The following is a 25,390-nucleotide window of genomic DNA, read 5'->3' on the forward strand; positions in this document are numbered from 1 at the left end:
AAGCCCTGTGTGCTTAAAGTTTGATGTCTAGTGTAGGGCTTCCAACTGAGATAACTTTAGAAGATAAAGCATCTAATGTAAATGAACTAAGCTTTCAGATTAGGGGTGATTTTGAACTGTGGATCATGTGCCACATCTGAAGGGATTGGCTGCTGTTTAGCTGATAGTCATTAAGAGGCTTGGGTGCTGGCAGATATTGTGTTTGTGTGCAATAGATTTTAAAATGCTGGCAACTTACTGAATTTTTTTTTTTTTTAACACACTTTTGAAGGCCAAAGAAAACCCAACTACAAGCAAATAAAACTAACTTTGGGAACATGACCCTAAGTTAGTGCTCTTTTATGTAAGAGTTTAAAAACATTGTGCGTAAAGCTTGCTTCATATCACGGATTATTATCTTAGGTTAAATTTCTAGATGTGGAGGTTTTTTTTGGGGGGTGGTCATGGGATAATGACAATTTTGAGGCTTTTGATAAATGTTGTGTTCTCCAGAATGAAACTGCTGTTTTGTCAGCAGTGTTCTGAAGCCTAGCAGATAGTAGTTTTTCAAGAATTTCCAATTTAATAGACAAAAAAGACATCCTTGGAATATTTTATTTGGTTTGATTTAGTACTGTATTTCTTTTGTATTTATTTGCCACTTACATTTTTTATATAAAGAAATCTGTAATTCTTTGTGTCTTTTTATTTGAAAGGGTTTTTTTTTGCATTTAAAAAGCATAGTTTATTAAAATGCAAATTGTTTTCCATAGCTTTTTATTTACCTTTTAATTTTTATGGTTTTTGAATAATAGAAGTGTTAAATTTCTTTAGTTAGGTCCATCAGTCTTTGTAAAATACCCTTTTAAAAGCCTGGGCTTTTCATTGGAATTAGATGGACTCTGAAGATCTTTGGATGCTTTGCCAGGCATGCACATGGTTACTGCTGTGAATCCCTCCTCCACCTACCACTGCCACCATCACCAGTATCAAGCAGACATTTATTGAATATTTACTGCATACATAAAAGGAAACTATTAAAATGGTGTGGATACATCAGTGAATAAAACAAAGATGAATTCCTACTGTCTTGGAATTTACTGGAAGGAGAGTCAATATACAAATTTCTAAGATAGTTTCTTCACCCAGAAGTCTGGCAGCTTTTAAGGAATGGCTAGAAAGCTTTGCTTGGTTTGGTTGCTTTGTCAAGTGCTGTGTGCACATGGCTCTTCATGGAAGTCTCAGGGTTATAATATCTCTTACATGAAGTCTCTGTGCTCAGTTGAAGCTGCACGCCCATTTATAACCTGGCCTGGAAAGTCATCTAGTACCACATCCACCATATTCTGTTGACCGAAGCAGTCACAAGCTCCCTCAGATTCAAGGGGGAATTGACAGAAATCTGCCTCTCAGTGGGAGAAGTGTCAAAGAATTTGCAGCCCTTTTAAAAAACATTCTCTCATATAAAATGTATTTTTTTCTTCACTTGTAATAAATGTAACTTTATACTTTCTAAAAATGTAATTTTCAAACATTACTTCAGTATTACTGTTGATTACTGAGATTATTTTGTCAATTAAAATATATTTTCAAATACTCTTTTGGAAACTACAGATTTATAGATTTTTGTTGTATGTTTAAAATAATTCCCTGCCAACAAACTGTAAAAGGGAAAAGTGATGCAACTTTTATTCACTGTTGGCAAAGTTCTTGAGCTGTATTGGAAAACTGATAAGAAATTGGAGGACTCTCAATGAGGATTTTTTAGAGTTAAGGTTAAAGATTGCATTGCACTTAAAAGTAAAGGGAGCCACTGGAAGAGGCTGGACAGAAGAGTCACAGGGTTGATAATGAATTGACTTACTGTTCCTTCCTGATCTACTTTTAATGTTTTGTGTCTTGATAGAAAACATTATTATAGTTTAATTTTTTTTGTTGTTGTTGGGTTTTTTTTGTTTTTGTTTTTCTTTGTTTTTCGAGATGGAGTCTCGCTCTTGTCGTACAGGCTGGAGTGCAATGGGGCACAATCTCAGCTCGCTGCAAGCCCCGCCTCCTGAGTTCACACCATTCTCCTGCCTCAGCCTCCCAAGTAGCTGGGAATAGAGGCACGCACCACCACGCCTGGCTAATTTTTTGTGTTTTTAGTAGAGATGGGGTTTCACCATGTTAGCCAGGATGGTCTTGATCTCCTGACCTCTTGATCCACCCTCCTCGGCCTCCCAAAGTGCTGGGATTACAGGCGTGAGCTACTGCACCTGGCAGTAATGGTTTTTTTGACCGTGTGTCTTTTTCCTTTGAGGATTTTATGTGCTGAGCTATTTCTAATAAAATCTAAATTACTAACTTTAATTTTTGTAAAGTATAAAATCCTATCTCAGAAGTTGGGTCTAGTTTTCACTCCGCCGTAAGTCTTTCAGGTCAGTTGCCTTATTTATAAGAGGCTTGATTCCGGGGATTCTTCTCGTCTATGATTCTATAGTTAGTAACATGAGTTACAAAACCAATCAGAAAATGTGCCATAAATGAAAACGTTTCCATCGTAGTTTCCAACTCTGAATGCTCCTTATCAAACTCTGCTTTGTCACATTGGTAGCTACTGTTGTGATAACTTACTCTCCAGCAGTTATGTGGCATTTGCCCGGTATGTGTATGCAGCTTAAGCATTTTGTGGTCACCCTCTGATGACCCTAGGGATTCCGGGGGTAAACGTTAAAAGCGGTCTGTGTATATTTTGCAAATGCCTTAGTATTTCTGCCTGATCACAAAGATTGTATCTGTTGGCTTCCCTAAAGTGTTGGATTGTTTAAGCATACTTTTTGAGGAGAGTCAAAGTAGCCTGTAAATAAGCTATTTTTCATTCATAAAGTCATAGTAATGCCTCGTTTTTAATTTAGTTTGAAATCACATATAGTTCGCTGAAAACCCATGTATGCATCATGTAATATATATCTAAAGTTATCTTCACTCCTAGAATGTATACTTTCCTTGGGATTTCTGTTCAGCTTTCAGTGGGGGCGGGGGCGGGAACGGGGGTAATATAGAACTGTTGACACTCTTGATAGCTTTATACTATTTTCTCATCTATAGTGAGGAGACAGAAAATGTGCTGTACTTCCTTTTTGCTCTTTAAAAATTCTTACTTTACAGGCCGGGGGTGGTGGCTCACATCTGTAATCCCAGTGCTTTGGGAGGCCGAGACAGGTGGATCACTTGAGGTCAGCAGTTTGAGACCAACCTGGCCAACATGGCAAAACCCCATCTCTACTAAAAATACAAAAATTAGCTGGGCGTGGTGGCGGGCGCCTGTAATCCCAGCTCCTCAGGAGGCTGAGGGAGGAGAATCACTTGAACCCGGGAGGCGGAACTCCTGACCTCAGGTAATCCATCCACTTTGGTCTCTCAAAGCGCTGGGATTACAGGTGTGAGCCACCACGCCTGGCCAGATGTTCTAGTTTTAAATGTTGAGTTACACTAATTGGTGTCTGTTTCCAAGCTAATTCTGGTTTCACGGCTCTTAACAGAAGACAAATTGGTAAGTCCATAGTTTATAGTTTAGGAACTCATTGGTTTGAAGATAAGTAACTTCACAAAGCTAATTAGAGAGACAGCCCACTTTGACACCAGTTCTTTTGATCTCCTGTTTATAATGTGATGCTTAGGCACAAAGATAGGCAGAATTTTAGAGGTGAAAGGAGCCTAGTGATAAAAATTGAGTTTCGCAAGCAAGAACACTTGAGGGCTGTGGAAGTATGGAATAGATTAGTGGCTTAATTTTAAATGGTGGATTCTTCATTAGTTCATTGTAGATGTTGCTAGTGTATGTTTTCCTATTACATGGTTCCTACTTTTTATTCCTAAGAATAGATCTTTAGGCATAATTATATATATATTTTATTAGAGGGAAACTGTCAAACATGGTGGTAGTGATAGAACAGTCTTAATTTCTGAGTTAGGAAAATAGTCACTAAACTTTTGAGAGATAACTTTTGAGTCACAACTACATTAAATTTTTAAGAGAGGACTTTTAAGTCACAACTACCTGTGCTAATTTGTTAAAGCCCCAGAGCAGTTTTAAAAATCACAGTGTAACTTTTCAGCTCATGTCTACATGCCTGACTCTTCTGAGCATCTTTTTCTTTTTCTTTTTTTTTTTCTTTCTTTCTTTTTTTTTTTCTTGAGACGGAGTCTGGCTCTGTCGCCCAGGCTGGAGTTCAGTGGTGCAATCCACCTCCCGGGTTCAAGCGATTCTCCTGCCTCAGCCTCTCGAGTAGCTGGGACTACAGGCACCTGCCACCATGCCCGGCTAATTTTTGTATTTTTAGTAGAGATGGGGTTTCATCGTATTGGCCAGGTTGGTCTGGAACTCCTGGCCTTGCGATCTGCCCTACTTGGCCTCCCATATTGCTGGGATTACAGGTGTGAACCAACACGCCTGGCCCTGGGCATCTTTTTCTTATCAGTTTGCTTTAACGGTTTGACAGTCTGACTTGGCTTTTGACTCTGGGCAAATCATTTAATCCTTTGTGCCCCATTTTGGGCTCATTTTACTCATTTAAAAATTAAGATGCTTAGAGATAGATAATCTCTAATGTTTCTTTCGGTTTTAAGGTTTTTGGCACTTTTTGAGTGGATGATTTAGATTTGGATTTGGCCTCATGCTTAATCAAGATCTTACAAAGTCTATGTGAGTGTTACTGACTAAGGAATTTTCTTGAAACATCTAAAGTGATTGAGCCTTTCAGGTGTCTGCCTATAGGGACTGTACCCCCTCCCATGTAGGTTACATCTTTACATACAAGATATACTTCATTCAGATGATCATAAATTCATTAACATTTTATAAATAAAGTGCCTTGTAGTTTTTTTTTTTTAAGTCCCACTCATGAGTTTTTTGGATGAGAGTACTGAGGAGTATCTTGAATGACTTTCTTTGAGCATGATCTGCAGTGAGATAAACAGTTTGCCCCAATTCTTATACCTGCAGGTAAATTCGAGAGACACACAGGCTTGCATATGCCTAACTTTAACTAAAGTTACTTTTCTTACATACTCTGCATACTACATACTCTTAATTAGTTTTGTATTGTATTCTTTTTCATTATTTTTTAAATGTTGGGTCACAGCTTAAACTTCTCCCTTGCCGTTCATTTGATTGTTAACAGACCATAACAGCTGTTTGGTGGCTTAGCCAGACAACTTGAAAACACGTGGGGCCATGATGGGGCTAAAAGGAATGATTGACCTTGGAAAGCTAAGATTTTATTCTTATCAGTGGTTCATATACAGCAGGGTTTCTTAATGTCAGCTTTACTGACATTTTCTTGTAGGAAACTGTCCTGTATGTAGTATGGTTAGTGGCATCTCTGACCTCTATCAAGTACCATCCCTCCATGGAGCCCCAGTTGTGACAACGAAAAATGTCTTCAGGCATTGCTAGTTTCTTTGTATTCTTTGTAGTCTTTTCCCACTTAAATTGATGTCTAAAATTATCTGTCCCAGCTGGTGGCTCACGCCTGTGATCTCGGCACTTTGGGAGGCCAAGGTGGGCAGATCACCTGAGGTTGGGAGTTCAAGACCACCCTGACTAACATGGAGAAACCCCGTCTCTACTAAAAATACAAAATTAGCCTGGCCTGATGGTGCATGCCTGTAATCCCAGCTACTCGGGAGGCTAAGGCAGGAGAATCACTTGAACTTGGGAGGCGGAGGTTGTGGTGAGCCAAGATCGTGCCATTGCATTCCAGCCGGGCAACAAGAGTGACACTCCATCTCCAAAAAAAAAAAAAGAAAAAGAAAATCTGCCCAGTTTACGGGTTTTTTTTTTCTCTCTTTTTTTTAGCCAATGTCTCATTCTCACCCAGGATGGAGTGCAGTAGTGCAATCTTGGCTCACTGCAACCTCTGCCTCCTGGGTTCAAGTGATTCTCCCACCTCAGCCTCCTGAGTAGCTGATACTACATGCACACACCAGCACGCCCGGCTAATTTTTGTATTTTTAGTAGAGATGGGGTTTTGCCATATTGGCCAGGCTGGTCTCGAACTCCTGACCTCAGGTGATCCACTCACCTTAGCCTCCCAAAGTGCTGGGATTACAGGTGTGAGCCACTGCGCCTGGCTTCATTCTTAATGATTATATAGCACTCCCTATAGAGGTGTACAATAATATACTCAGCCGTTCCCCTTTGGGATATATAATTGCTTTCAGTTACCTTGATAGTAAACATTATTGTATTGGTGCTCTTGTTTCTGTGGGATCGAACCTTGAAAAGTGGATCAGAGAGCATGAGAATTTTTAATTAGATAATTTTCCAAAAAATAAACTTTTCTGGTTTCTGCTTTTCTTCTGTTCTTTAAGAATGCCTCCCAATGCAGTGATTATGCTAAAGTCTTTAACACACTTCAGATTTATTTTTGTGTGTAGTGCGAGATAGGAATTGCCTCTCCCTCCCAAATGCATAGTTGGTTGTATCAATATCAGTAATTGAATACAACATTCTTTCCTCTGAGAATTGAGACGTCATCTTTGCGTATTACATTGCTGTGTATGCGTGGATGTATATGTTGTATTTTGTGGTCTGCTGATCTCTTTGTCTAGTCTGGTTCAAAAACCATCCGTATCTATTGATTATACTTGTTGTATAATGGCAATTTTAATAATTGGTTGAGCAGAGTCTTCCTTAATATTCTCTTTCAGTTGGGCATGGTGGCTCATGCCTGTAATCCCAGCACTTTGGGAAGTGGAGGCAGGTGGATCATCTGAGGTCATGAGTTCGAGACCAACCTGGCCAACATGGTGAAATCCCATCTCTAGTAAAAATACAAAAAATTAGCTGGGCTTGACAGCACATGCCTGTAGTCCCAGCTACTTGCGAGGCTGAAGCAGGAGAATGACTTGAACCCTGGAGGTGGAGGCTGCAGTGAGCCGAGATCACGCCACCGCACTCCAGCCTGGACAACAGAGCGAGACTCTGTCTCTAAAAATTATCTTTTAGTGTGTTCTTGGCAGTGTTTGAACACTAATTCACATGAACTCAAATTACTTTGTCAAATTTATCATCACATATTCTGTGCCCTTCTTTAAAACCACTTAAGAAATGCATCAGACGTAAAATAACTGCTCCAAATTAAATTAATAATTTAAGGGAAAAAACTACAGTTATGATAGGTAGTTATCACAACTGAGAATATGACGTGTTCTTTGTATTTCCATCTTGTTGTTTCACTGTATTTTAAATTATTTTCATGTTCTCTTCAGTTATGCATTGAGTGCTGATAAGCTAGGGGCACTGCTGTTTTTATAGTGCTTTTTCTACCTATTACTACTGCTTCGTGTCTAGGACATAACTTTTTACTTCCTGACTGTGCACTTTTATTCATACTCTATTCGCTGCTTGACCTGCTTTCCCCACCTCCCACCGCAACCTTATTTCTCTCCTTCTTTCAGAACTCAGCACAAATACTTGTGTTTCTTTTCTTGTCCACAGTATTCTTTACCAGTAGTATTTCTGAATAGTGTATATTTGACAATCAGATACTCTTTTTATGTGTTTCAGCATCTTTTCACAGAACCTTAGTGAATTCAGTGTGTCATCTCCCGCCTTCCTCCACTTTGACATATTTTTGAGAAAATTGATTTGGCAGTAACACTTGTAAATTTGTATATTCCAACTGTTAACAGAAACTCTGGCCCAGAGCACCTATGTCAAGTCTTGGCTCTGCTTTTTAGTAGTGTGACCTTAGACAAGTTACTTAGCCTTATTGTCTTAGTTTTCCTATTATAAGATGGGGCAGTGATGATCCTAATATGCACTTGACAGGGTTTTAATGAGGATTTTATGTGAATTAATATCTGTAATGTGCCAGAGCAGTGTTGTGCATGGAGTAAGCACTTCATTTGTAATTCCTGTAATTTCTGTTACTTGATTCTCATGAGGAAACACTAGTAAAATGAGGTAAAACATAAACCTTATTATATGACCACTGTGCTTTCTCTCATTAGACCAGTTAAAAATCTAAACTATTAGCATAACTATATTACCCTTATTCAAGCACATAAAAGATTTTTCCTACATGCTAGGTGTTTTTGAAGGCGAGTATTGCCAGAAAGCTTTTTAACAACTTAAGATGATCTGTTACTGTGGTCACTTGCTCCTGTCAGTAGTCCTAAATTTAGGATGAGTTTATCATCATCACTGTTCTGAGTTTGAGGCACTACCACAGAATAATCTCCCATTGAAGCAGTCTCCCTAGTCACCCTCCCATCCTTCCACATGCACTTTGCTGTGCGTGCTGGAACTTGATTCAGAACAAAAAGTACTTAGGTCTCCAGTTCCTGTTTCTCAAGTGTGTTTAAGGAGTATGCATTTTTCAAAACAAATATTTGTCATTAGATGTAAGGGCATAGAGTACCTTGTGGTAACTGAGTTAGTTCATCCAGGTATAGTAGTCAGAAGCTGGCTGGTATTACTGAGCACTTACAATGGAATGCTAGACTTTAAAAATGTTATGTCATTGAAATCACACAGCAACCCTGGGAGTGATATCTTTCAATTTTTAGGATGGTAAAAATGTCCACCTTTGTGCTCTCAGTCATTCTTTACCGCAAACTAGCTCAACCTTTGAGGTCTATGTCATTAAAAATTATTTCTTAAAGGTTTTTTTTTTTTTTGGCGTGGCGGGGGTGGGGGGAGTTGTTGAGGGAGGCAAATTTATGTAATATATAGTGATGAAAATGACAGAATATTTTTCAGTTTGATGTGGTAGAATCGAAATCTGTCAGTAAAACTTACATGTATCATATAATTCACGATTCTGTTAGTAAGTGGTTTGCAAAAGCATAGAAATTGACATGTGAGAATTTTGTGTTTTACCATGTGTAAAAGCGGAAATGTTTTTACTCTGGAACATCTATAGTACCCTCAGCAAGTTTCCATTCAAGTTGTGTATGGTTGGGATTAGACTGGGTACAGTGGCTCATGCCTGTAATGCCAGCACTTTGGAAGGCTGAGGCAGGAGAATCACCTAAGCCTAGGAGTTTGAGACCAGCCTGGGCAACATTGTGAGACTCTATTTCTATGAAAAATAAAATTAGCTGGGCGTGGTGACACACATCTGAGGTCACAGCTACTGCAGAGACTGAAGGTGAGAGTGGTTGCTTGAGCTCAGGTGATTGAGGCTGTAGTGAGCTGTGATTGCACCACTGCCCTTTAGCCTGGGTGACAGTGCAAGATCCTATCTCCAAAGAAAGAAAAACGCTCAAATACCTTGTTGGTAGTTTTCACTTTGTAATATAGCTTTGTTTTCCCTGGTTTGTGTATACTTGGACTAAGAGTGTGGACTATAATATCTTGACTCCCGTTTTCAGCATTAGAGGCCAGAGTTAGTTTATGAGGTCTCTTGGCACCAAATGAGAAAAGGGGTTAGCTTCAGTCTGGAATTACTTTGGTTTTAATCTTTTGCAAGGAAAAGTTAGAATCATAGTTCCAGCTTGTTATTCTCATTCCCTCTCTCTTCCTGCTTCCTTCCTTCCCTTTGAACAAATGTTTGAGTACCTGCCATTTGCTAGGCATTGTTCCAAGCACCCAGAGATATTATGGTGAACAAGACAAAAATCTCTGTTTTCCAGAAATGGTTCTAGTAGGGGAAACAGACAGTAAGAAAGATAGATAATTAAAAACAATTTTCACGAAGGTTCTATTAATAAAGCCAGGAAGCGGGAAAGAAAGGTGTGTAGGGGGTGTTTGGAGAGGGGTTGCAATTTTATAGGATAGTTAAGGGAAGGCCTTAATAAAGTGTCATGTAAGGAAATTACCTGAAGAAAGTGAAGATAGTTGCCTTAATAAAAGGTCCTGTGGGTGACAGCTTGCCTAACATGTTCAGCAAACAACAGTGACGGGATTGGAATGAGCCAGGAGAACAGGAGATGAGGCCAGAGAGGTAGCAGGGATTGGGTGATAGAGGCTCTCTGAGGCCTTATAGGGTCATTGTCAGGACTTGGGTTTTTAGGATGGTAAACAGCTAGACTAGGTTTTGGGTAGAGGAGAGACATGATTGAACTTATCCTTTTATACAGTATTAGGCTGGTTGTTATGTTCATGAAAATATCCTGAAAGTGGTCAAGGGTGAGAGCTAGAAGCCTGTTTAGGAGGCTCTTGGACTCATCTAGAAAGATTCAACCAAAGTACTAACAATGAAGTGGCAAGAAGTGGTTGAATACTGGATATATTTGAAGACAGTGCCAATAAGATTTGCCGATTGATTGAATGTCAGGTGTGTGTGTTTCTGTGTCTGTGTTTATGAGAGAGAGAGGTGGTAGGAGGTTGAAATTAAGGATTACGTGGAGGTTTTTGACCTGAACAGATCCATTCTAGTTGAAGCAGGTTTGGGATGGCATATAAGAGTTGGGGAGGGGAAAGTATCAGCTTCATTTTGGTCATGTAAAGTTTGAGACATTTTTTAGACATTCAAATAGAAGTGTTGAGTAGGCAGGTAGAAATAGGAATCTGGAGTTGAGGGGAGTGATTTCAGCTAGAGAGGAATTTGGGAGTCAGAAACATAGTTGGATACTTTAAGCCATGAGTTTGCGTAAGATCACCTAGGAAGGAAGTGTAAGAAAGAAGATTTAGTGATTTCACACGTGCAGTCTTACAAGGAATTCAAAAAGACAATAGAAAAGCCAGGTTAGTATGTCTTGAAAGAGAAGTGAAGAAAGTATTTGAAGGAGGGAGTAACCACCTGTATTAGATACTGCTTATGGATCAAGCAAGGGTGGTAAGGACTGAAACATGGACATTGGATTTAGTACAGTGGAGGTCATTGGTGACCTTGACTAGCAGTTTTGGTGCAACAGTGGATCCCTGTGTTGAAGAAATAATGAGAAGAGACAAATTAGACATAATGAGTATTTGCCGTCCAAGGAAATTGAGAAATGGGACAATAACATTTCCTCTGGCTTCCTGTTATTAGCAGATCCATCTTCTTTGCTGTTGCTGCAGTGCTTCCCTGGTATTGAAGGAAGTACTTCCCTTCCATATAGGCAGGGAATGAGCCTGTCTGAGATGCTCTTTATTGCTCTCTTGGAAGCCAGGAAATGCCAGACTTGGGTTACCTTCTTTCGGTTGAATAGTGTTTATTAGATGCCTTTGTCACTATGTTGTTCCTTTAGTCCTGGGGCCCTTAACTAGTTTGCCTTCCCTTTTCTACCTTTCAGAGTTTTCCTTTGATCGCCTCTTGTGTTATTTGCAGGATTTATAATTGTGCTTAGAACAGGGATGAGCTGGGAGAAAGAATGGCGTCTACACCACCTGGCCTGTACCAGGGCTGCTTCTATTTGTTCACCTTTTTGTTTGTTTTGTTCCCATATCTCCTCAATTCCTTTTTACCACATTTATTTTCAAGAACTAATGAGTTTATTAACAAATGAATTTTTGGTTCAACTCATTTTCTTGAAGATGTATTCTGTTGCTAAACCTCAGTGTCTTTAAGGACTATTTCTGAAAATATGGTCTCGGCTGGGCGCATTGGCTCACACCTGTATTCCCAGTACTTTGGGAGACCAAGGTGGGTGGATCACCTGAGGTCAGAAGTTTGAGACCAGCCTGGCCAACATGGTGCAACCCCATCTCTACTAAAAACAAAAAACTAGGCATGGTAGTGGGCACCTGTAATGCCAGCTACTCGAGAGGCTGAGGCAAGAGGATCGCTTGAACCTGGGAGGTGGAGGTTGCAGTGAGCCAAGATCGCGCCACTGTACTCCAGCCTGGGTGAAAGAGCGAGACTCCGTCTCAAAAACAAAAAACAACAAAAAAAAAGTATGGTCTCGTACATATCTTACATAAGAACTAAGAGGCTTTTTCTTCATAAAGGTACATGAGACTGAACTCTCTCAGGCAATTCTTACACTTACTAAAGTTGGAGCATTATTCCTGGAGATTGTGCATTGGAACTTTTTTGATTCCTCAATAGCTGACTGGGCACTCAATGATAATAGCTAGCTAAGTGATGGGGCCAGGATTTGGAACTCAGTGTTCACTGACTCTGAACACCATACTGTTTTCCAATAAACCGTATTTTCAAAGTGAGAAAGAAGATGTTTTTTCTATTGATTTAGTATTAAAATTCTCTCGTTCTTCTAGAGATAGCCAGAGGCAAGTTCTTGCTATGGAATATGTGGGGCTAGGTAGGGATGAAAGGGAGACTTTGTCTAAATACATTGTACTTTTCTAATCCTTCACTCTTCTGGTTGTTGTTGTTGTTTTGGTGACAACGTCTTGTTGTGCTGCCCAGGCTGGAGTGCAGTGGCACGATCTCGACTTACTGCAGCCTTGACCTCCCAGGCTCAAGCAATCCTCCCTCCTCAGCCTACTGAGTAGCTGGAGCCCTAGGCTTGCACTACCATTCCTGGCTAAATTTTTGTATTTTTTTTTGTAGAGACGAGGTTTCACCTGTTGCCCAGATTGGTTTCGAACTCCTGAGCTCAAGCGATCTTTTTGGGTTTTTGTTTTGTTTTGTTTTGTCTGTTTGTTTGTTTTGAGACAGGGTTTCGCTCTTATCACCCAGGCTGGAGTGCAATGGCGTGATCTTGCTCACTGCAGCCTCTGCCTCCTGGGTTCAAGCAATTCTCCTGCCTCAGCCTCCTAAGTAGCTGGAATTACAGGCGCCCACCACCATTCCTTACTAATTTTCGTATTTTTATTAGAGGTGGGGTTTCACCATGTTGGTCAGGCTGGTCTTGAACTCCTGACCTCAAGTCATCTGCCTGCCTCAGCCTCCCAGAGTGCTGGGATTACAGGCATGAGCCACCATGCCTGGCCTTAAGCGGTCTTTTTGAAAGAGAAATTAGTATCACATATAGAATTTGAACATTCTAACCTCAGTTTGATTTCTGAAAGGAAGAAAAGTAGACAGAAAATTAATTCACTCTGGAGGAGCTGCTCTGGAATGGCAGTACTTTGAATAACTGAGAGCCTTTCACTATTTGTCATTTGCTTTATTCTTGAAACATAACAGTCTTATTCTCTAAAAAAATACACAGTAGGCTATGCGCAGTTGCTCACACCTGTAATTCCAGCACTTTGGGAAGCCGAGGCAGGTGGATCACCTGAGGTCAGGAGTTTGAGACCAGCCTGTCCAAGTGAAACCTCATTTCTACTAAAATTACAAAAGATTAGCGAGGCGTGGTGGCGGGCATCTGTAAGTAATCCCAACTACTTGGAAGGCTGAGGCAGGAGAATCGCTTGAACCAGGGAGGCGGAGATTGCAGTGAGCCGAGATCGTGCCATTGCACTCCAGCCTGGGTGACAAGAGCAAAACTTTGTCTAAAAAAAAAAAAATTAAAAAATAAAGACATAAAAAAAAAATAGAAAAGTAACTAGCCTAGTATTTTGCTCAAAATTTTTGTGCTCAAATTCCATGTTCAGTCCTACAGCCAGTCAAGAACTGTAAGCCATTTCCATACTTCCTTGTCATGCCATTTTGTTCTCTGTTAGAACACTTCAGTTAAGTGTTTTTAAAATACAAACATTTGAGAATTAAACAGGATAAAGCATCAGCTAAATCTCTCTAATTTTGTTTATATTTTTTGCAAATTTACTTGTAAACTACATGTGCGCAGACATCTTTAAAACTTGTTGTACAGTTAAAACACATGGTAGTGCCTGTAAGGAGGCGTGGATAATCTAGTTGGAGACCAGTTATATATATGACATGACTTGGAAGTAATAGCACATACAAATAACAAAATTAGAGGATCCAACTAAGCTTGAAGAGGGCAAACAGTGTATTGTGATGTACGATGCACAAGGAAAAACTTCCCTGGAGAGACGTGGGTTTTAGTGTTATAAGATGCTTCTGGGTATTTTCAGGTTGGAAATTTGCACAGGGTATGACAAACAATTACATTTCTTTCATCGTGCTAGGCAGCGTATATAATATGTATATGTTTACAATGTTTGATGAAAAATCTGACTGATGGGTATTGAAAGGAGTTTAAAGTACCTTAAATGATTTTTAAGAGAGTGAGTGTATTTTAAAACATATCTCAGTCTTAATCTTAAACATGTAAAAATTGTACAAAAAATAATTTATCATCTGACCTACAGAAATTGAAATGTATCAGACTACTAAAGGTTGTTTGTTTATTTATTTATTTTTGAGACAGAGTCTCACTCTGTCGCCCAGGCTAGAGTGCAGTGGTGTGATCTTGGCTCACTGCAGCCTTCGCCTCCTGGGTTCAAGCAATTCTCCTGCCTCAGCCTCCCATGTAGCTGGGAGTGCAAGCCCATGCCACCACGCCTGGCCAATTTTTTTGTATTTTTAGTAGAGACAGGGTTTCACCATGTTGGTTAGGCTGGTCTCGAACTCCTGACCTCAAATGATCTACCCACCTCAGCCTCCCGAAGTGCTGAGATTACAGACATGAGCCACCACGCCCAGCCTAGAGGTGTCGATTTATCAAGTTTAAAAGTATGGGCTTGGTGTTAAAGGCACAGTCAGTAAAATCCACAATGTAGGAAATTCTAGAGGACAGATAGTGCTGTCTCTTCCACAAATTGTGAGGAAAGAAAAGGAGGAGGAAGAGCGTGTTACAAGCTTGAGATGTGTTAACCACATGAATTTTGTGGATCTTATTTGACTCTGATTTGCAGAAAAATTAGACATTACAGGAAATTTAACCAGTAACGATATTTAACCTTAAGGAGTTACTGTTTTTTAGATTATAAAATATTTCTGTGTATATTCTTAAAGACCTTACATTTTAGAAACACATACTGAAATATTTAGAGGTAATGATGTGATGTTGGGAATTGGCTTAAAAATAATTCATAGAGGTGGGAGATAGATGTTATAGATGAGGTGGGATTTGCCAGAAGTTGATAGTTGAAATTAGTTGATGGTTATATGGGAGTTTATTATCTTTTAGCTTGTATTTGTAAATTTTCATTTGAACAGGGTCTGAGATAAATAAAAGAGCATGAGGGAAGATGAGGATTACTTATATTGTTTTATGATTAACATGGATTGCCAGGTTCTGTGTGACCTGGCCCTGCCTACCTGGATCCATTGTCAAGTTGAGTGCATTCTTGTTGTTGTTCACTGTTGGAGCTCTAACCACGTAACCATTGTATACATGTCATTTCTTCTTTGTGACACCCCACAGTTCCACCTAATATCTTCTGCTCCACATCCCCAACCCCTATCAGTTTGTGCATCCAAGTCCTAATTTATGCTTTGGAGGTCTGTTTAAATGTTTATATCACAAGTCTTTCTAGATCCCCCAGTCCAAATCTGATATAGTTAGGATCTCTTATCTTATATTTTATATGATTATTTGAGTATTAACATCTATCTGCCCCATTAAATTGTGAACTTGAGCCACAGTTCTTGTTTTTGCATCTCTAACCTAGTCTAATTCTTGGTAACTAATAGTTGGTTAAATATTTGTTAAATGGAAGGAAGAAGTGAGTTCATGGTGGGCTAAATGCTTGGCTGAAATAAACTACCAAAAATACACAAATTTCATTTCTATATTAGAGATAATCTGGTTGAAGCAGTAAGACAAAAGTGCTGTGTTCAATTTCAAAGGTCTGTCAGGATGAATTGGAAGTTTAGATAGAATTGGCTCTGGGGCTGGGTGGGGTGGCTCACACCTGTAATCCCAGCACTTTGGGAGGCTGAGGCTGGTGGATCACTGGAGGTTAGGAGTTCGAAAACCCCGTCTCTACTAAAAATACAAAAATTAGCCAGGCGTGGTGACAGGCACCTGTAATCTCAGCTATTCAGGAGCCTGAGGCAGGAGAATCACTTGAACACGAAAGGCAGAGGTTGCAGTGAGCCGAGATCGTGCCCCTGCACTCCAGCCTGAGCGACAGAGCATGACTCCATCTCAAAAAAAAAAAAAAAAAAAGTATTGGCTCAGGTACATCTGTTCCACATTATTGCAGATATCCGTAGAAAGCTGACACAACCTAGGTCATGTGACAGATAAGAATGGGTTAGACGAAGTGTGTATCTGAGTTTTTTCCTGGGTTTTACTTTACAACCAAATTGTGGGATATTTAACTCTGGACAGTTCGGTTCTCTTCTTTTTTCCTCCTTGTGCTTTGTTATCTCCATCTTTTTAAATTTGGGGGTAATGTCACTGATAATGCAATGTATATTCTAATAGACTACATTGATTTTTCTGTTTAGAGTGTAACTTTTAGAAAAAGTTCAAAGCTCAAGAAACTCTCAGAATATGGCTTGTTGTTTCAGTTACCAAACTGAAAACAGTTCTGTTTCCTGAATTTATCTCTGAGAGATTTTTCTTTAATCTTACTCTGTTTTTCTTCCTTTTTTGTACCTTTTGATATGGAATTTAAATCCATGGTTATAATAACTAAATTTTTTTTTTGAGACAGTCTTGCTCTGTCCCCCAGGCTGGAGTGCAGTGGCACGATCTCCACTCACTGCAACCTCTGCCTCCCGGGTTCAAGCGATTCTCCTGCCTCAGCCTCCTGAGTAGCATGCTACCAGGCCCGGCTAATTTTTATTTTTTTTGTTTTTGTATTTTTAGTAGAGACAGGGTTTCACTATGTTGGTCAAGCTGGTCTAGAACTCCTTACTTCATGATCCGCCCACCTCGGCCTCCCAAAGTGCTGGGATTACAGGCCTGAGCTACATGCCCGGCTGACAAAATTGTTATTCTTATCTAATATACACATTTTAGGTTGTAGTTAGGATTACATCATTGTATGGCTATCACAACTTTGTGAAGCAGATATTGTTCTTATTTCCAGAAATCAGTTTACATGTTTAGGATCATATAAAGTAAGTAAAAGTGAGAACTTGTCTTCTGATCTTTCCTCTGTTTCACACTGTTTTGAGCTAGGTAGTGAGTATTTGTGAGTAGTTTTTTGTTGTTTTTTCATGTGACTCAGCAATTTCAAGATTTCTCACTGCTGTCCCACAGTGACCCTAACTCTTGCCCTGCAAACTGTTAATCTGGCAATTGTATGCTCTGGGATGATCTCAGTTTTATTTGAATCTTTTGGGTTTTAAAAGTTATCTAAATAACCTGGAGATTTCAGAACTTAGATGTCTCAGGATTTTCTGCACACTTGGAAGTAGCACATAAATCCTTTGTCAATTTATCTACCAGTTTGAATGTAGCACTGTGTAGCTCGCTGTGAACTGTCATTTTACTTTAGTTGGCTAATAGAACCTTTGTTTCATTAAAAGGAAAGAATCCAGATGAGACTGAAATCAGAATCAAAGTTGAAGTTTCCACCATTCGTATTTTTCTGGCATATTTGTTGCCTTAATGAGATTTTTAAAAAATTTATGTTAATACATCAGGGAAGAGAAGCATAATCCACCAGCCCTGTTCTATTGGATTTACATACAAATTTCCCATCTTGGAAATTAGGTGACTTAGTTAGAGGCACTAGGCCTGGTAGTCAACATGTGGTGTTCCATGTGGTTCAGTGTCTAGCTTTTAGTGTCACTTTTAGATAATAAGTACAAAAGAGTTGATCTATTGATAATCCCTTTAAAACCCATTGATTATTAATAACTTTAAAAACAAAAATTAATTTTTTTTTTTTTGAGACGAAGTCTCGCTCTGTTGCCCAGGCTGGAGTGCAGTGGCCGGATTTTAGCTCACTGCAAGCTCCGCCTCCCGGGTTCACACCATTCTCCTGCCTCAGCCTCCCGAACAGCTGGGACTACAGGCGCCCGCCACCTCGCCCGGCTAGTTTTTTTGTTTTGTTTTGTTTTTTTGGGGTTTTTTTTGTATTTTTTTGTAGAGACGGGGCTTCACTGGGTTAGCCAGGATGGTCTCGATCTCCTGACCTCGTGATCCGCCCGCCTCGGCCTCCCAAAGTGCTGGGATTACAGGCTTGAGCCACCGCGCCCGGCCAAAAATTAATTTTTAGCCAACATGTAAGTTGAACCCTGAATTTGTAAGGGTGGGGGGGAAGTGCTTTTACTGTATGGTTTCAGTGTGTGTTTATAAAGGGTTTTTTTTGGGGGGGTGGGGTGGGGAGATGGAGTCTTGCTCTGTTGCACAGGCTGGAGAGCAGGAGCTTGTGATCTCGGCCCATGACAGCCCCCATCTCCTGGGTTCAAGCAATTCTCCTGCCTCAGCCTCCCATGTAGCTGGGATTACAGGCGTGCGCCACCATGCCTGGCTAATTTTTGTATTTTTCATAGAGATGATAGGGTTTCACCATAGATTTCACCAATGAGAAATCTTAAAATTGCTGAGTCACACACACACAAAAACACTCACAAGTACTCACTACGTAGCTCAAAAGCAGTGTGAAACAAACACAGGAATGATCTATATTCTTTAGAGTCAACAGAGCATTTTAAATTCTCTGTGGTAATAGTCTAACTGTGTAAAAAGAACTATTAAAGTATAAGTTCATAGCTAATGAAATGTTTCTATACAACATATATTTCTTATGTAAACCAATACTAGCACATAACTGGTTAACATTAAGATGTACTATTCATGTGGTATCACAAAAGCAAATATTGATACTGCAAAAGTAATTCATCGTGTAACATTTTAATGAATTTTTGTATAGCACATGCAGTCAAAGCCACTTTTACCAGTAAAAAGTTTATAAAAGCAGGGAGCAAAATATGAGTTGAAAAGAATTCCCACTCAGGTGATAACTACAGTACATACAGTGCATATTTTTGTGTGGACTGGGATAAAGCACACAGGAAAGTCAAACGTTCTAAGGCATTCTAGTGGCCTACTCAGACACATAGTTAAAACAGTTATTTCACTAATAGCACAGAAACAAGCAACAGGAATGAGTTGACTCATCAATGTTAGAATCCACTTGATTTTCTTCATTACTGATAATGACTGTATTAGAAACCTAGTCCTCATTGTATTTAAAGTATCTTTCTACAGCCTTAGTCCTGTGTTCTTTCCTGCAGTCTGTACGGTATAACATTAAATATGTCCCTGCTATTCAATGAGTGTCCCTTGTTTTAAGCTGTAAATTGTCAGAGTGATAAATTTACACTTTGAATGTTGAGGAGGAGGTCTATCTTTACCTCTGATAAGCTGAGTTTGTATGGCTTGTTTTTGTTAGGAACACAAGATGTGAAGCTCTTATTCTTGTGTTACTGTTTTGTGGTGCTCTGCTCTGCCACTGGAGTATGATAACTAGCTTACTCCAGACTTGTTAGCTGTCCACCTCTCACGTTTAATGACAGCTTAGCTTTCTGCTCATATTGCTGGTATTTTGAACACAAGATACTTTTTGGACACTTGAGTTGAGGTTTTCCATTTTTCATTGGACGTGATCAGAATTTGAGCAGCATTATGGAAAAACAACATTGTAACAACTTTCTCCTGGAAATCACTTCCAGTTCTAAACCATCATGTAACAGATATACATGTAAAATGAAACTTGTTCATAAATTGGGAATTGTTAGTATTCCTTAGTGCTGCCTTGCCTTTCTTTAATTAGTTTATTAACCATATTTTCCAAAACGTATTATCAGGAGGCTAACTTTGTAGTGTTATTTAGGTAAATACCCGTGTAGGGGACGTAAGACTTTAATATCCAAGAAAAAGAGTATTTATCAAAGTTGTTGTGAACTAAAATGTTTTAAGTAATTTTCTTTTCCTTTTGTATTTTCAAACAAAGGAGCCGCGTGGTTCCTTAAACATTAGAATGCCAGGATGAAAAAGGTTTGAGGGGAGTTTATTGAGGAAAAGTAGTATGATTGATGTTGGGAAGAGCAGCTAAGGAGGCTGTCGGGGTTGCCCAGTGGTGATAAATGGGGACCTGGTGTGGTGATAGCTTTAGGAATGAAAGGAATCTATAAAACCAACAGATTTTGCAGGATAGAAAGGTGGTAAGCCTTGAAGAGTAAGGAAAGGTGGGAATAAAATATGAGGGTTAACTAGTTTTGTCTCTTTGTGGGTAGGGGGCATTTTTCTTGTTCAAGAATGATCCCGTAGGTTCTTATTGATCTCTTGAGATCATTTCCTGGATTTGGGGTAGAGCTAGACCTACAGCCAACATTGAAGCAGATAACTGTACTTTAAAAGTATCTTTTTATCTTGAAGTGGTTCCATCAAAATTAGGGAACTGTAAAATGTCTTCTTTCTAAAAGAAGAGAAATAATTGATAATACTTTATCACAGTGGTTGATTTGAATGGTTTATATTTGGTCCATACAAAGGTTAAAATACCATTGCTGTCCTTGGTCTTAATTATTATGGTATGATTAAGTATTTATGTCTTACCCTATCGTGGTCAGATTTGGTAATTATTGACATTTTGTATTTTGTACCTATGGGAGACTGTTCAAGTTCACCTATAGTTGCAGGTTTTAGTAGTGAGTGTGTGTATCCTGATGGGAAGTGGGACTGAGGGCAGTGTGACTGCTGCTGCTTTTTGGGAAAATAGTTTTGTGGTAGATTATGAAGTATTAGAGAATATAGTAGACACCGTGTAACCCCAGTCTTAATATTTAAAGAATGTTAATGTCACATTTCTATCCTGTTTTTACATGAGAAAAACATTACATTAAAGGTAGAGCTAAAATCCAATTTCTCCATCCCCTTTCCAGAGACAGTGAGCTTGATTGTAAATTTGTTGTATATCAGTTCTATGCATTTTAAAATATATTCATCACTTACCTGTATTGGTAACAATCCTTATTGTTTGTTTATTATTTTTGTTTTCATACAGCTTTTGCATTCCCCATTGTTGAGATTAAGTCATGTTGATACATACAGTAAATAAATTGATAGATAGTATTTCATCAGATTCCTTTACTACTTGTGTGTACTTAATCTCGTTTAGTTTTTTTTATAGTTGTTTCATTCAACATTATGTTATGAGATTTAATCATGTTGACACATACAGGTGTAGTTAATTTTATTTTTATTACTATAGAACTATTAAATGAATAAATTAATTTATTTACCAATTTCAGCAGAATTAGAATATAATTAGTTTTATCTATTACAGACTCTACTCCAGCGAACCTGTTTCCTCATACAGAGGAATGTGTAGTTTATGTTCTCAGAGACAGAGTTTCATGACTGGGCATAGTGGCTTGTGTCTGTGGGAGGCCAAAGGTCAGGAGTTTGAGAACAACCTGAATACCATAGCAAGACCCCATCTCTACAACACTTTTTATTAAAAATTAGCCAGTGGGGTAGGCTCGGAGGCTCACACCTGTAATCCCAGCACTTTGGGAGGCCGAGGCAGGTGAATCACGAGGTCAGGAGATAGAGACCATCCTGGCTAACACAGTGAAATCCCATCTCTACTAAAAATAGAAAAATTAGCCAGGCGTGCTGATGGGCGCCTGTAGTCCCAGTTATTCGGGAGGCTGAGGCAGGAGAATGGCGTGGACCTGGGAGGCGGAGTTTACTGTGAGCTGAGATTGCACCACTGCACTCCAGCCTGAACAACAGAGCCAGGCTCCATCTCAAAAAAAAAAAAAAAAAAAAGTTAGGGCTGGGTGCTGCGGCTCATGCCTGTCTGTAGTCCCAGCACTTTGGTAGGTCGAGGCGGGCGGATCACCTGAGGTCAGGAGTTTGAGACCAGCCTGACCAACATGGAGAAACCCTGTCTCTACTAAAAATACAAAATTAGCTGGGTGAGGTGGCGCATTCCTGTAATCCCAGCTACTCAGGAGGCTGAGGCAGGAGAATCGCTTGAACCCGGGAGGTGAAGGTTGTGGTGAGCCGAGATTGCGCCATTGCACTCCAGCCTGGACAACAAGAGCAAAACTCAGTCTCCAAAAAAAAAAATAAAATGCCAGGTATGGTAGTATGCTCCTGATCCCAGCTGCTTGGGAGACGGGTGGGAGGATAGCTTAAGCAAAGGAGCTCTAGGTTACAGTCAGCTATGACTGCACCACCGTAATCCAGCCTCAGTGACAGAGTATGAGACCCCCCCCACTCAGGAAAAAAAAATTAAATACAATATCGTGATGGTTGGGTATGCACATTTTACACCTAACCAAGTATTTCTGAATTATTTTTCAAAAATGGTGGTTCCAGTTTTAACTGTTGGCCAGCAATGTATTAATTGTTCTTTTCCATTTCTCACCACCTGTTCGCTTTATCAGACTAGGCGTTTTCCTATCCAGACTTCAAACATCTTAATGTTTTACCTAATATTTATATTTTAACCAAATTTTAATGAGATGACACATTTTTATATATTTATTATTTGCCTTTTATGTGAATTTATTATTTCTATTAAGATTGTCTTTTTTTCTTTTAATCTGTTTCTGAGAGTTCTGTTACATATTCTGATGTTTAATCGTCAGTTATATGTGTTAGATATTTTCCACCAAAATGTAGTTTGCCTTTTAACTTTATTGGATTTTCTATTGTATGTTGAAAAGTGGGTGATACATTTGTGTCTTATCTAAGAAATGCTTCCTGCTCTAAATCCCAAAGATGTTCTTGTAAGTTTGGCTGTTCATGTTTAGCAATTTGAAATGCCAAAATTTTGTAATTATATCTGAAGGGAACTAATTTTACTTTCTCCTTCTAAAGAACTGGCCATTTTAGTACTATTTATTGAATGGTTTAATCTTTTCCCCACTGAACTGATTTTTAAAATATTACTCTGTATCTTTTATGTATCTAGTTCTACGTTTTGAGGCTTTGTATAGTTTTGCAGCACATCTGGCTGTCTGGTAATGTGAATTTGCATCATGCCGCCTTCTTCCAAATTTCTTGCTGTTGGTCCTGTATTCCATGTGAACTTTTGGATCTGTTTCTCAGCTTTCATTAAAAATACTATAGGCAATTGGATTGGAATTTCTTTGAATTTATAGATGTTCATGAGAATCGCCATCCTAAAAAAATGTATCCTACCATTTATATAGATCGTTATGCTTTCAGGCATTATTTTCTCTATAAAGATATTTAATGTATCATTAGTTTTGTTGGTGTTATGAATGGTACTGAAAAAGTGAATATTTTCTACTTGATTAGTTTTTAAATATTCTTTACTGAACACTTTTGCCGATTTCTTTATTAGTTTTGATAATTCTTAGTGTCAGTTGGGTTTCCTGTATGGATTATTCTTAATATATATTTTATTTTGGCAGGGACAATACTTTTATCTCCGAAGAAATCAGTGGGATTTCAGAGAAACTGTGTGTCACAGTATCAAGGTGCTAGAAGGCAGTTCCACTCAATTTGGGAAATACCTATTTGAAAGTTTATATCCATGTGCATCCTGAGGAGTGGGGGGGTGTCTGTTCCTATCTGTCTTGGGTTTTTCTTGACGCTAGAGTTAGTCTCTGCAAGGGACTTTAGAAGTTAAATTCCACCCTCCAATCTGGTATAGATATTACTGTTGCTCTTGGATTTCACTCAATTTATTTCCTTTTAGGAGACGCAGGTCAGAATGGAGATGGGCTGCAGACCGGGCAGCTATTGTCAGCCGCTGGAACTGGCTTCAGGCTCATGTTTCTGACTTGGAATATCGAATTCGTCAGCAAACAGACATTTACAAACAGATACGTGCTAATAAGGTAAGGGATAAGTATCTGGTGTTTTTAAATAGAGCCAAAAACTATCAATATTGCTTTTCTCTCATCCCCTCCCACCTCATAACCCCCATAACCCACTTCTTAACTATTGCAAAGTAAATGGTTTAATGACCTGATATAGTGGTTTAATTTGTTTAAGAACCTGATTTAGCTGTGCGTAGTGGCTCACTCTTGTGAGCCCAGCACTTTTGGAGGCCAAGGCAGGAGGATCATTTGAGCTCAGGAGTTCGAGGCCAGCTCGGGCAACATAGGGAGACTTTGTCTTTACAAAAAATACAAAAAATTAGCCGAGTATGATGGCATGTGCCTGTAGTCCCAGCTACTTAGGAGGCTGAAGTGGGAGGATCACTTGAGCCCATGAAGTGGAGGTTGCAGTGAGCCAAGATTGTGCCACCACACTCCAGCCTGGGCAGCTAAGACCCTGTCTCATAAGAAGGAAAACACTATTAGAATATAATGGTTAATTGAACATGTATTTAGAACAAAATAGTGTGGGTATCTGAGTTAATAGGAAACAAAACAGGCTGAATAATGCAAGCCATTGATGTAACTGTCATATTTATTAGATTTGTGGAAAAGTGCCTATTATGTATCAGCAGTGTTCCCCATAGTAGGGTCAAAATAGTGAACAAAAATCCTACCTTCATGAAGCTTACATCCTTGCAAAGTATTTTTTATATTAGCTTGGTATGACTGAGCTCTTTCTTTATCTAGACCCACGTCTAGAAAAAGTCTATTGCTGCTAAAACTAAGGGTCAAAATGCCTTGACCTTAGTACTAGACAAAGCCTTAAGAATTAAGAAAATGGCTTTACTGTGAACAGTATCCATTGAATTAATTAGTAGGCCAAAAGTTAAAGGTTGATCAACTGATAAAATGAACAAAATGATCAGGGTTTGAAGTGAAAGTTCTGTGGGCTTACCTAATCATTTGAACTTTTATTCTAAAAATTTCACTGCAGACTTCTAGCTTCTTTCCAGATTGGAGATATGTATATGTATGTGTATATGTATATGTGTATGTGTATGTATATGTATATGTATTTGTGTGTGTATATTCCACCCCCCAAAAAAATTCAACAGAGCATACTTTGAGGATACAGTCCAGAGGGCTCACTTTTTTATTCTTTTTAATTTGTTCCCTTAGGGTAGCATACAAATTAAATCCTGATTTACTTGTTTAAAAATTAGCTAGAACAAAATTAATAAACATTCTAGATTTGGTGAATATTTTGCTTTCCCAACTCTTCACAAAGGAAATTTTAAAGTGAGATTTGTAGAACATGAACTGGAATGGTGACTAAGAATAACGAGGAGGTGACTGGATATGCCTATACTGAGGAGAAAAACACAGTCTTTCTCTATCAGGGACACCTCTTCAGTGTCTGTTTCTAGGTTTTTATAGCCAGTAGTTAAGTGGGAATTTCTATATTTGAGAACTAGAGTCTCTTAGTAACAACTGAGATTAGTACAATAGTAGTCATAAGTGTTGCTTCATCTTTTTATATACATTCATAAATATATATGTGGGTTTATATATGTGTATATGTTGTGTTATTTTAGCTGCCTGTTATAAAACTGCCACATTTCATACAACTTAAGATGCTATTGATTGTAAGATGTACCATTATTTTAAGTACAACAAAGAAATTATTTCAGTTAAACTAGGGCGTAACAGCAATTGTAAAATGCATCTTGATTTAAAAGTTGTTGACATGTGGGGAAAGTACCTGTTAGAACTGATGAAATACTGTGCATCAATTCTCTGGAAACTTTGAGATTACACAGAAGTATAAAAAACACCCCCCCACCCCAAAACAAAATAAAAAAGCACAACAGCTCAGAATTATCCCACTACCAACATTATGGTAC

At 38.9% G+C, this 25,390-nt stretch overlaps 1 protein-coding gene across 20 annotated transcripts in view; it reads left to right on the forward strand.

Moving 5' to 3' along the window:
* The window catches only part of KANSL1 (KAT8 regulatory NSL complex subunit 1), a 199,745-nt gene that overhangs the window by 108,666 nt on the left and 65,689 nt on the right, over window positions 1–25,390 (forward strand). For all 20 annotated transcript variants that reach the window (XM_008012266.3, XM_008012270.3, XM_073005165.1 and 17 more), the window contains one exon: window positions 23,360–23,501. In XM_008012266.3, the coding sequence (XP_008010457.1) occupies window positions 23,360–23,501 (142 nt within the window). The remainder of the gene's footprint in view (window positions 1–23,359; window positions 23,502–25,390) is intronic.

Source organism: Chlorocebus sabaeus, chromosome 16 (assembly GCF_047675955.1).
Source record: "Chlorocebus sabaeus isolate Y175 chromosome 16, mChlSab1.0.hap1, whole genome shotgun sequence".
Taxonomy (NCBI): Eukaryota; Metazoa; Chordata; class Mammalia; order Primates; family Cercopithecidae; genus Chlorocebus; species Chlorocebus sabaeus.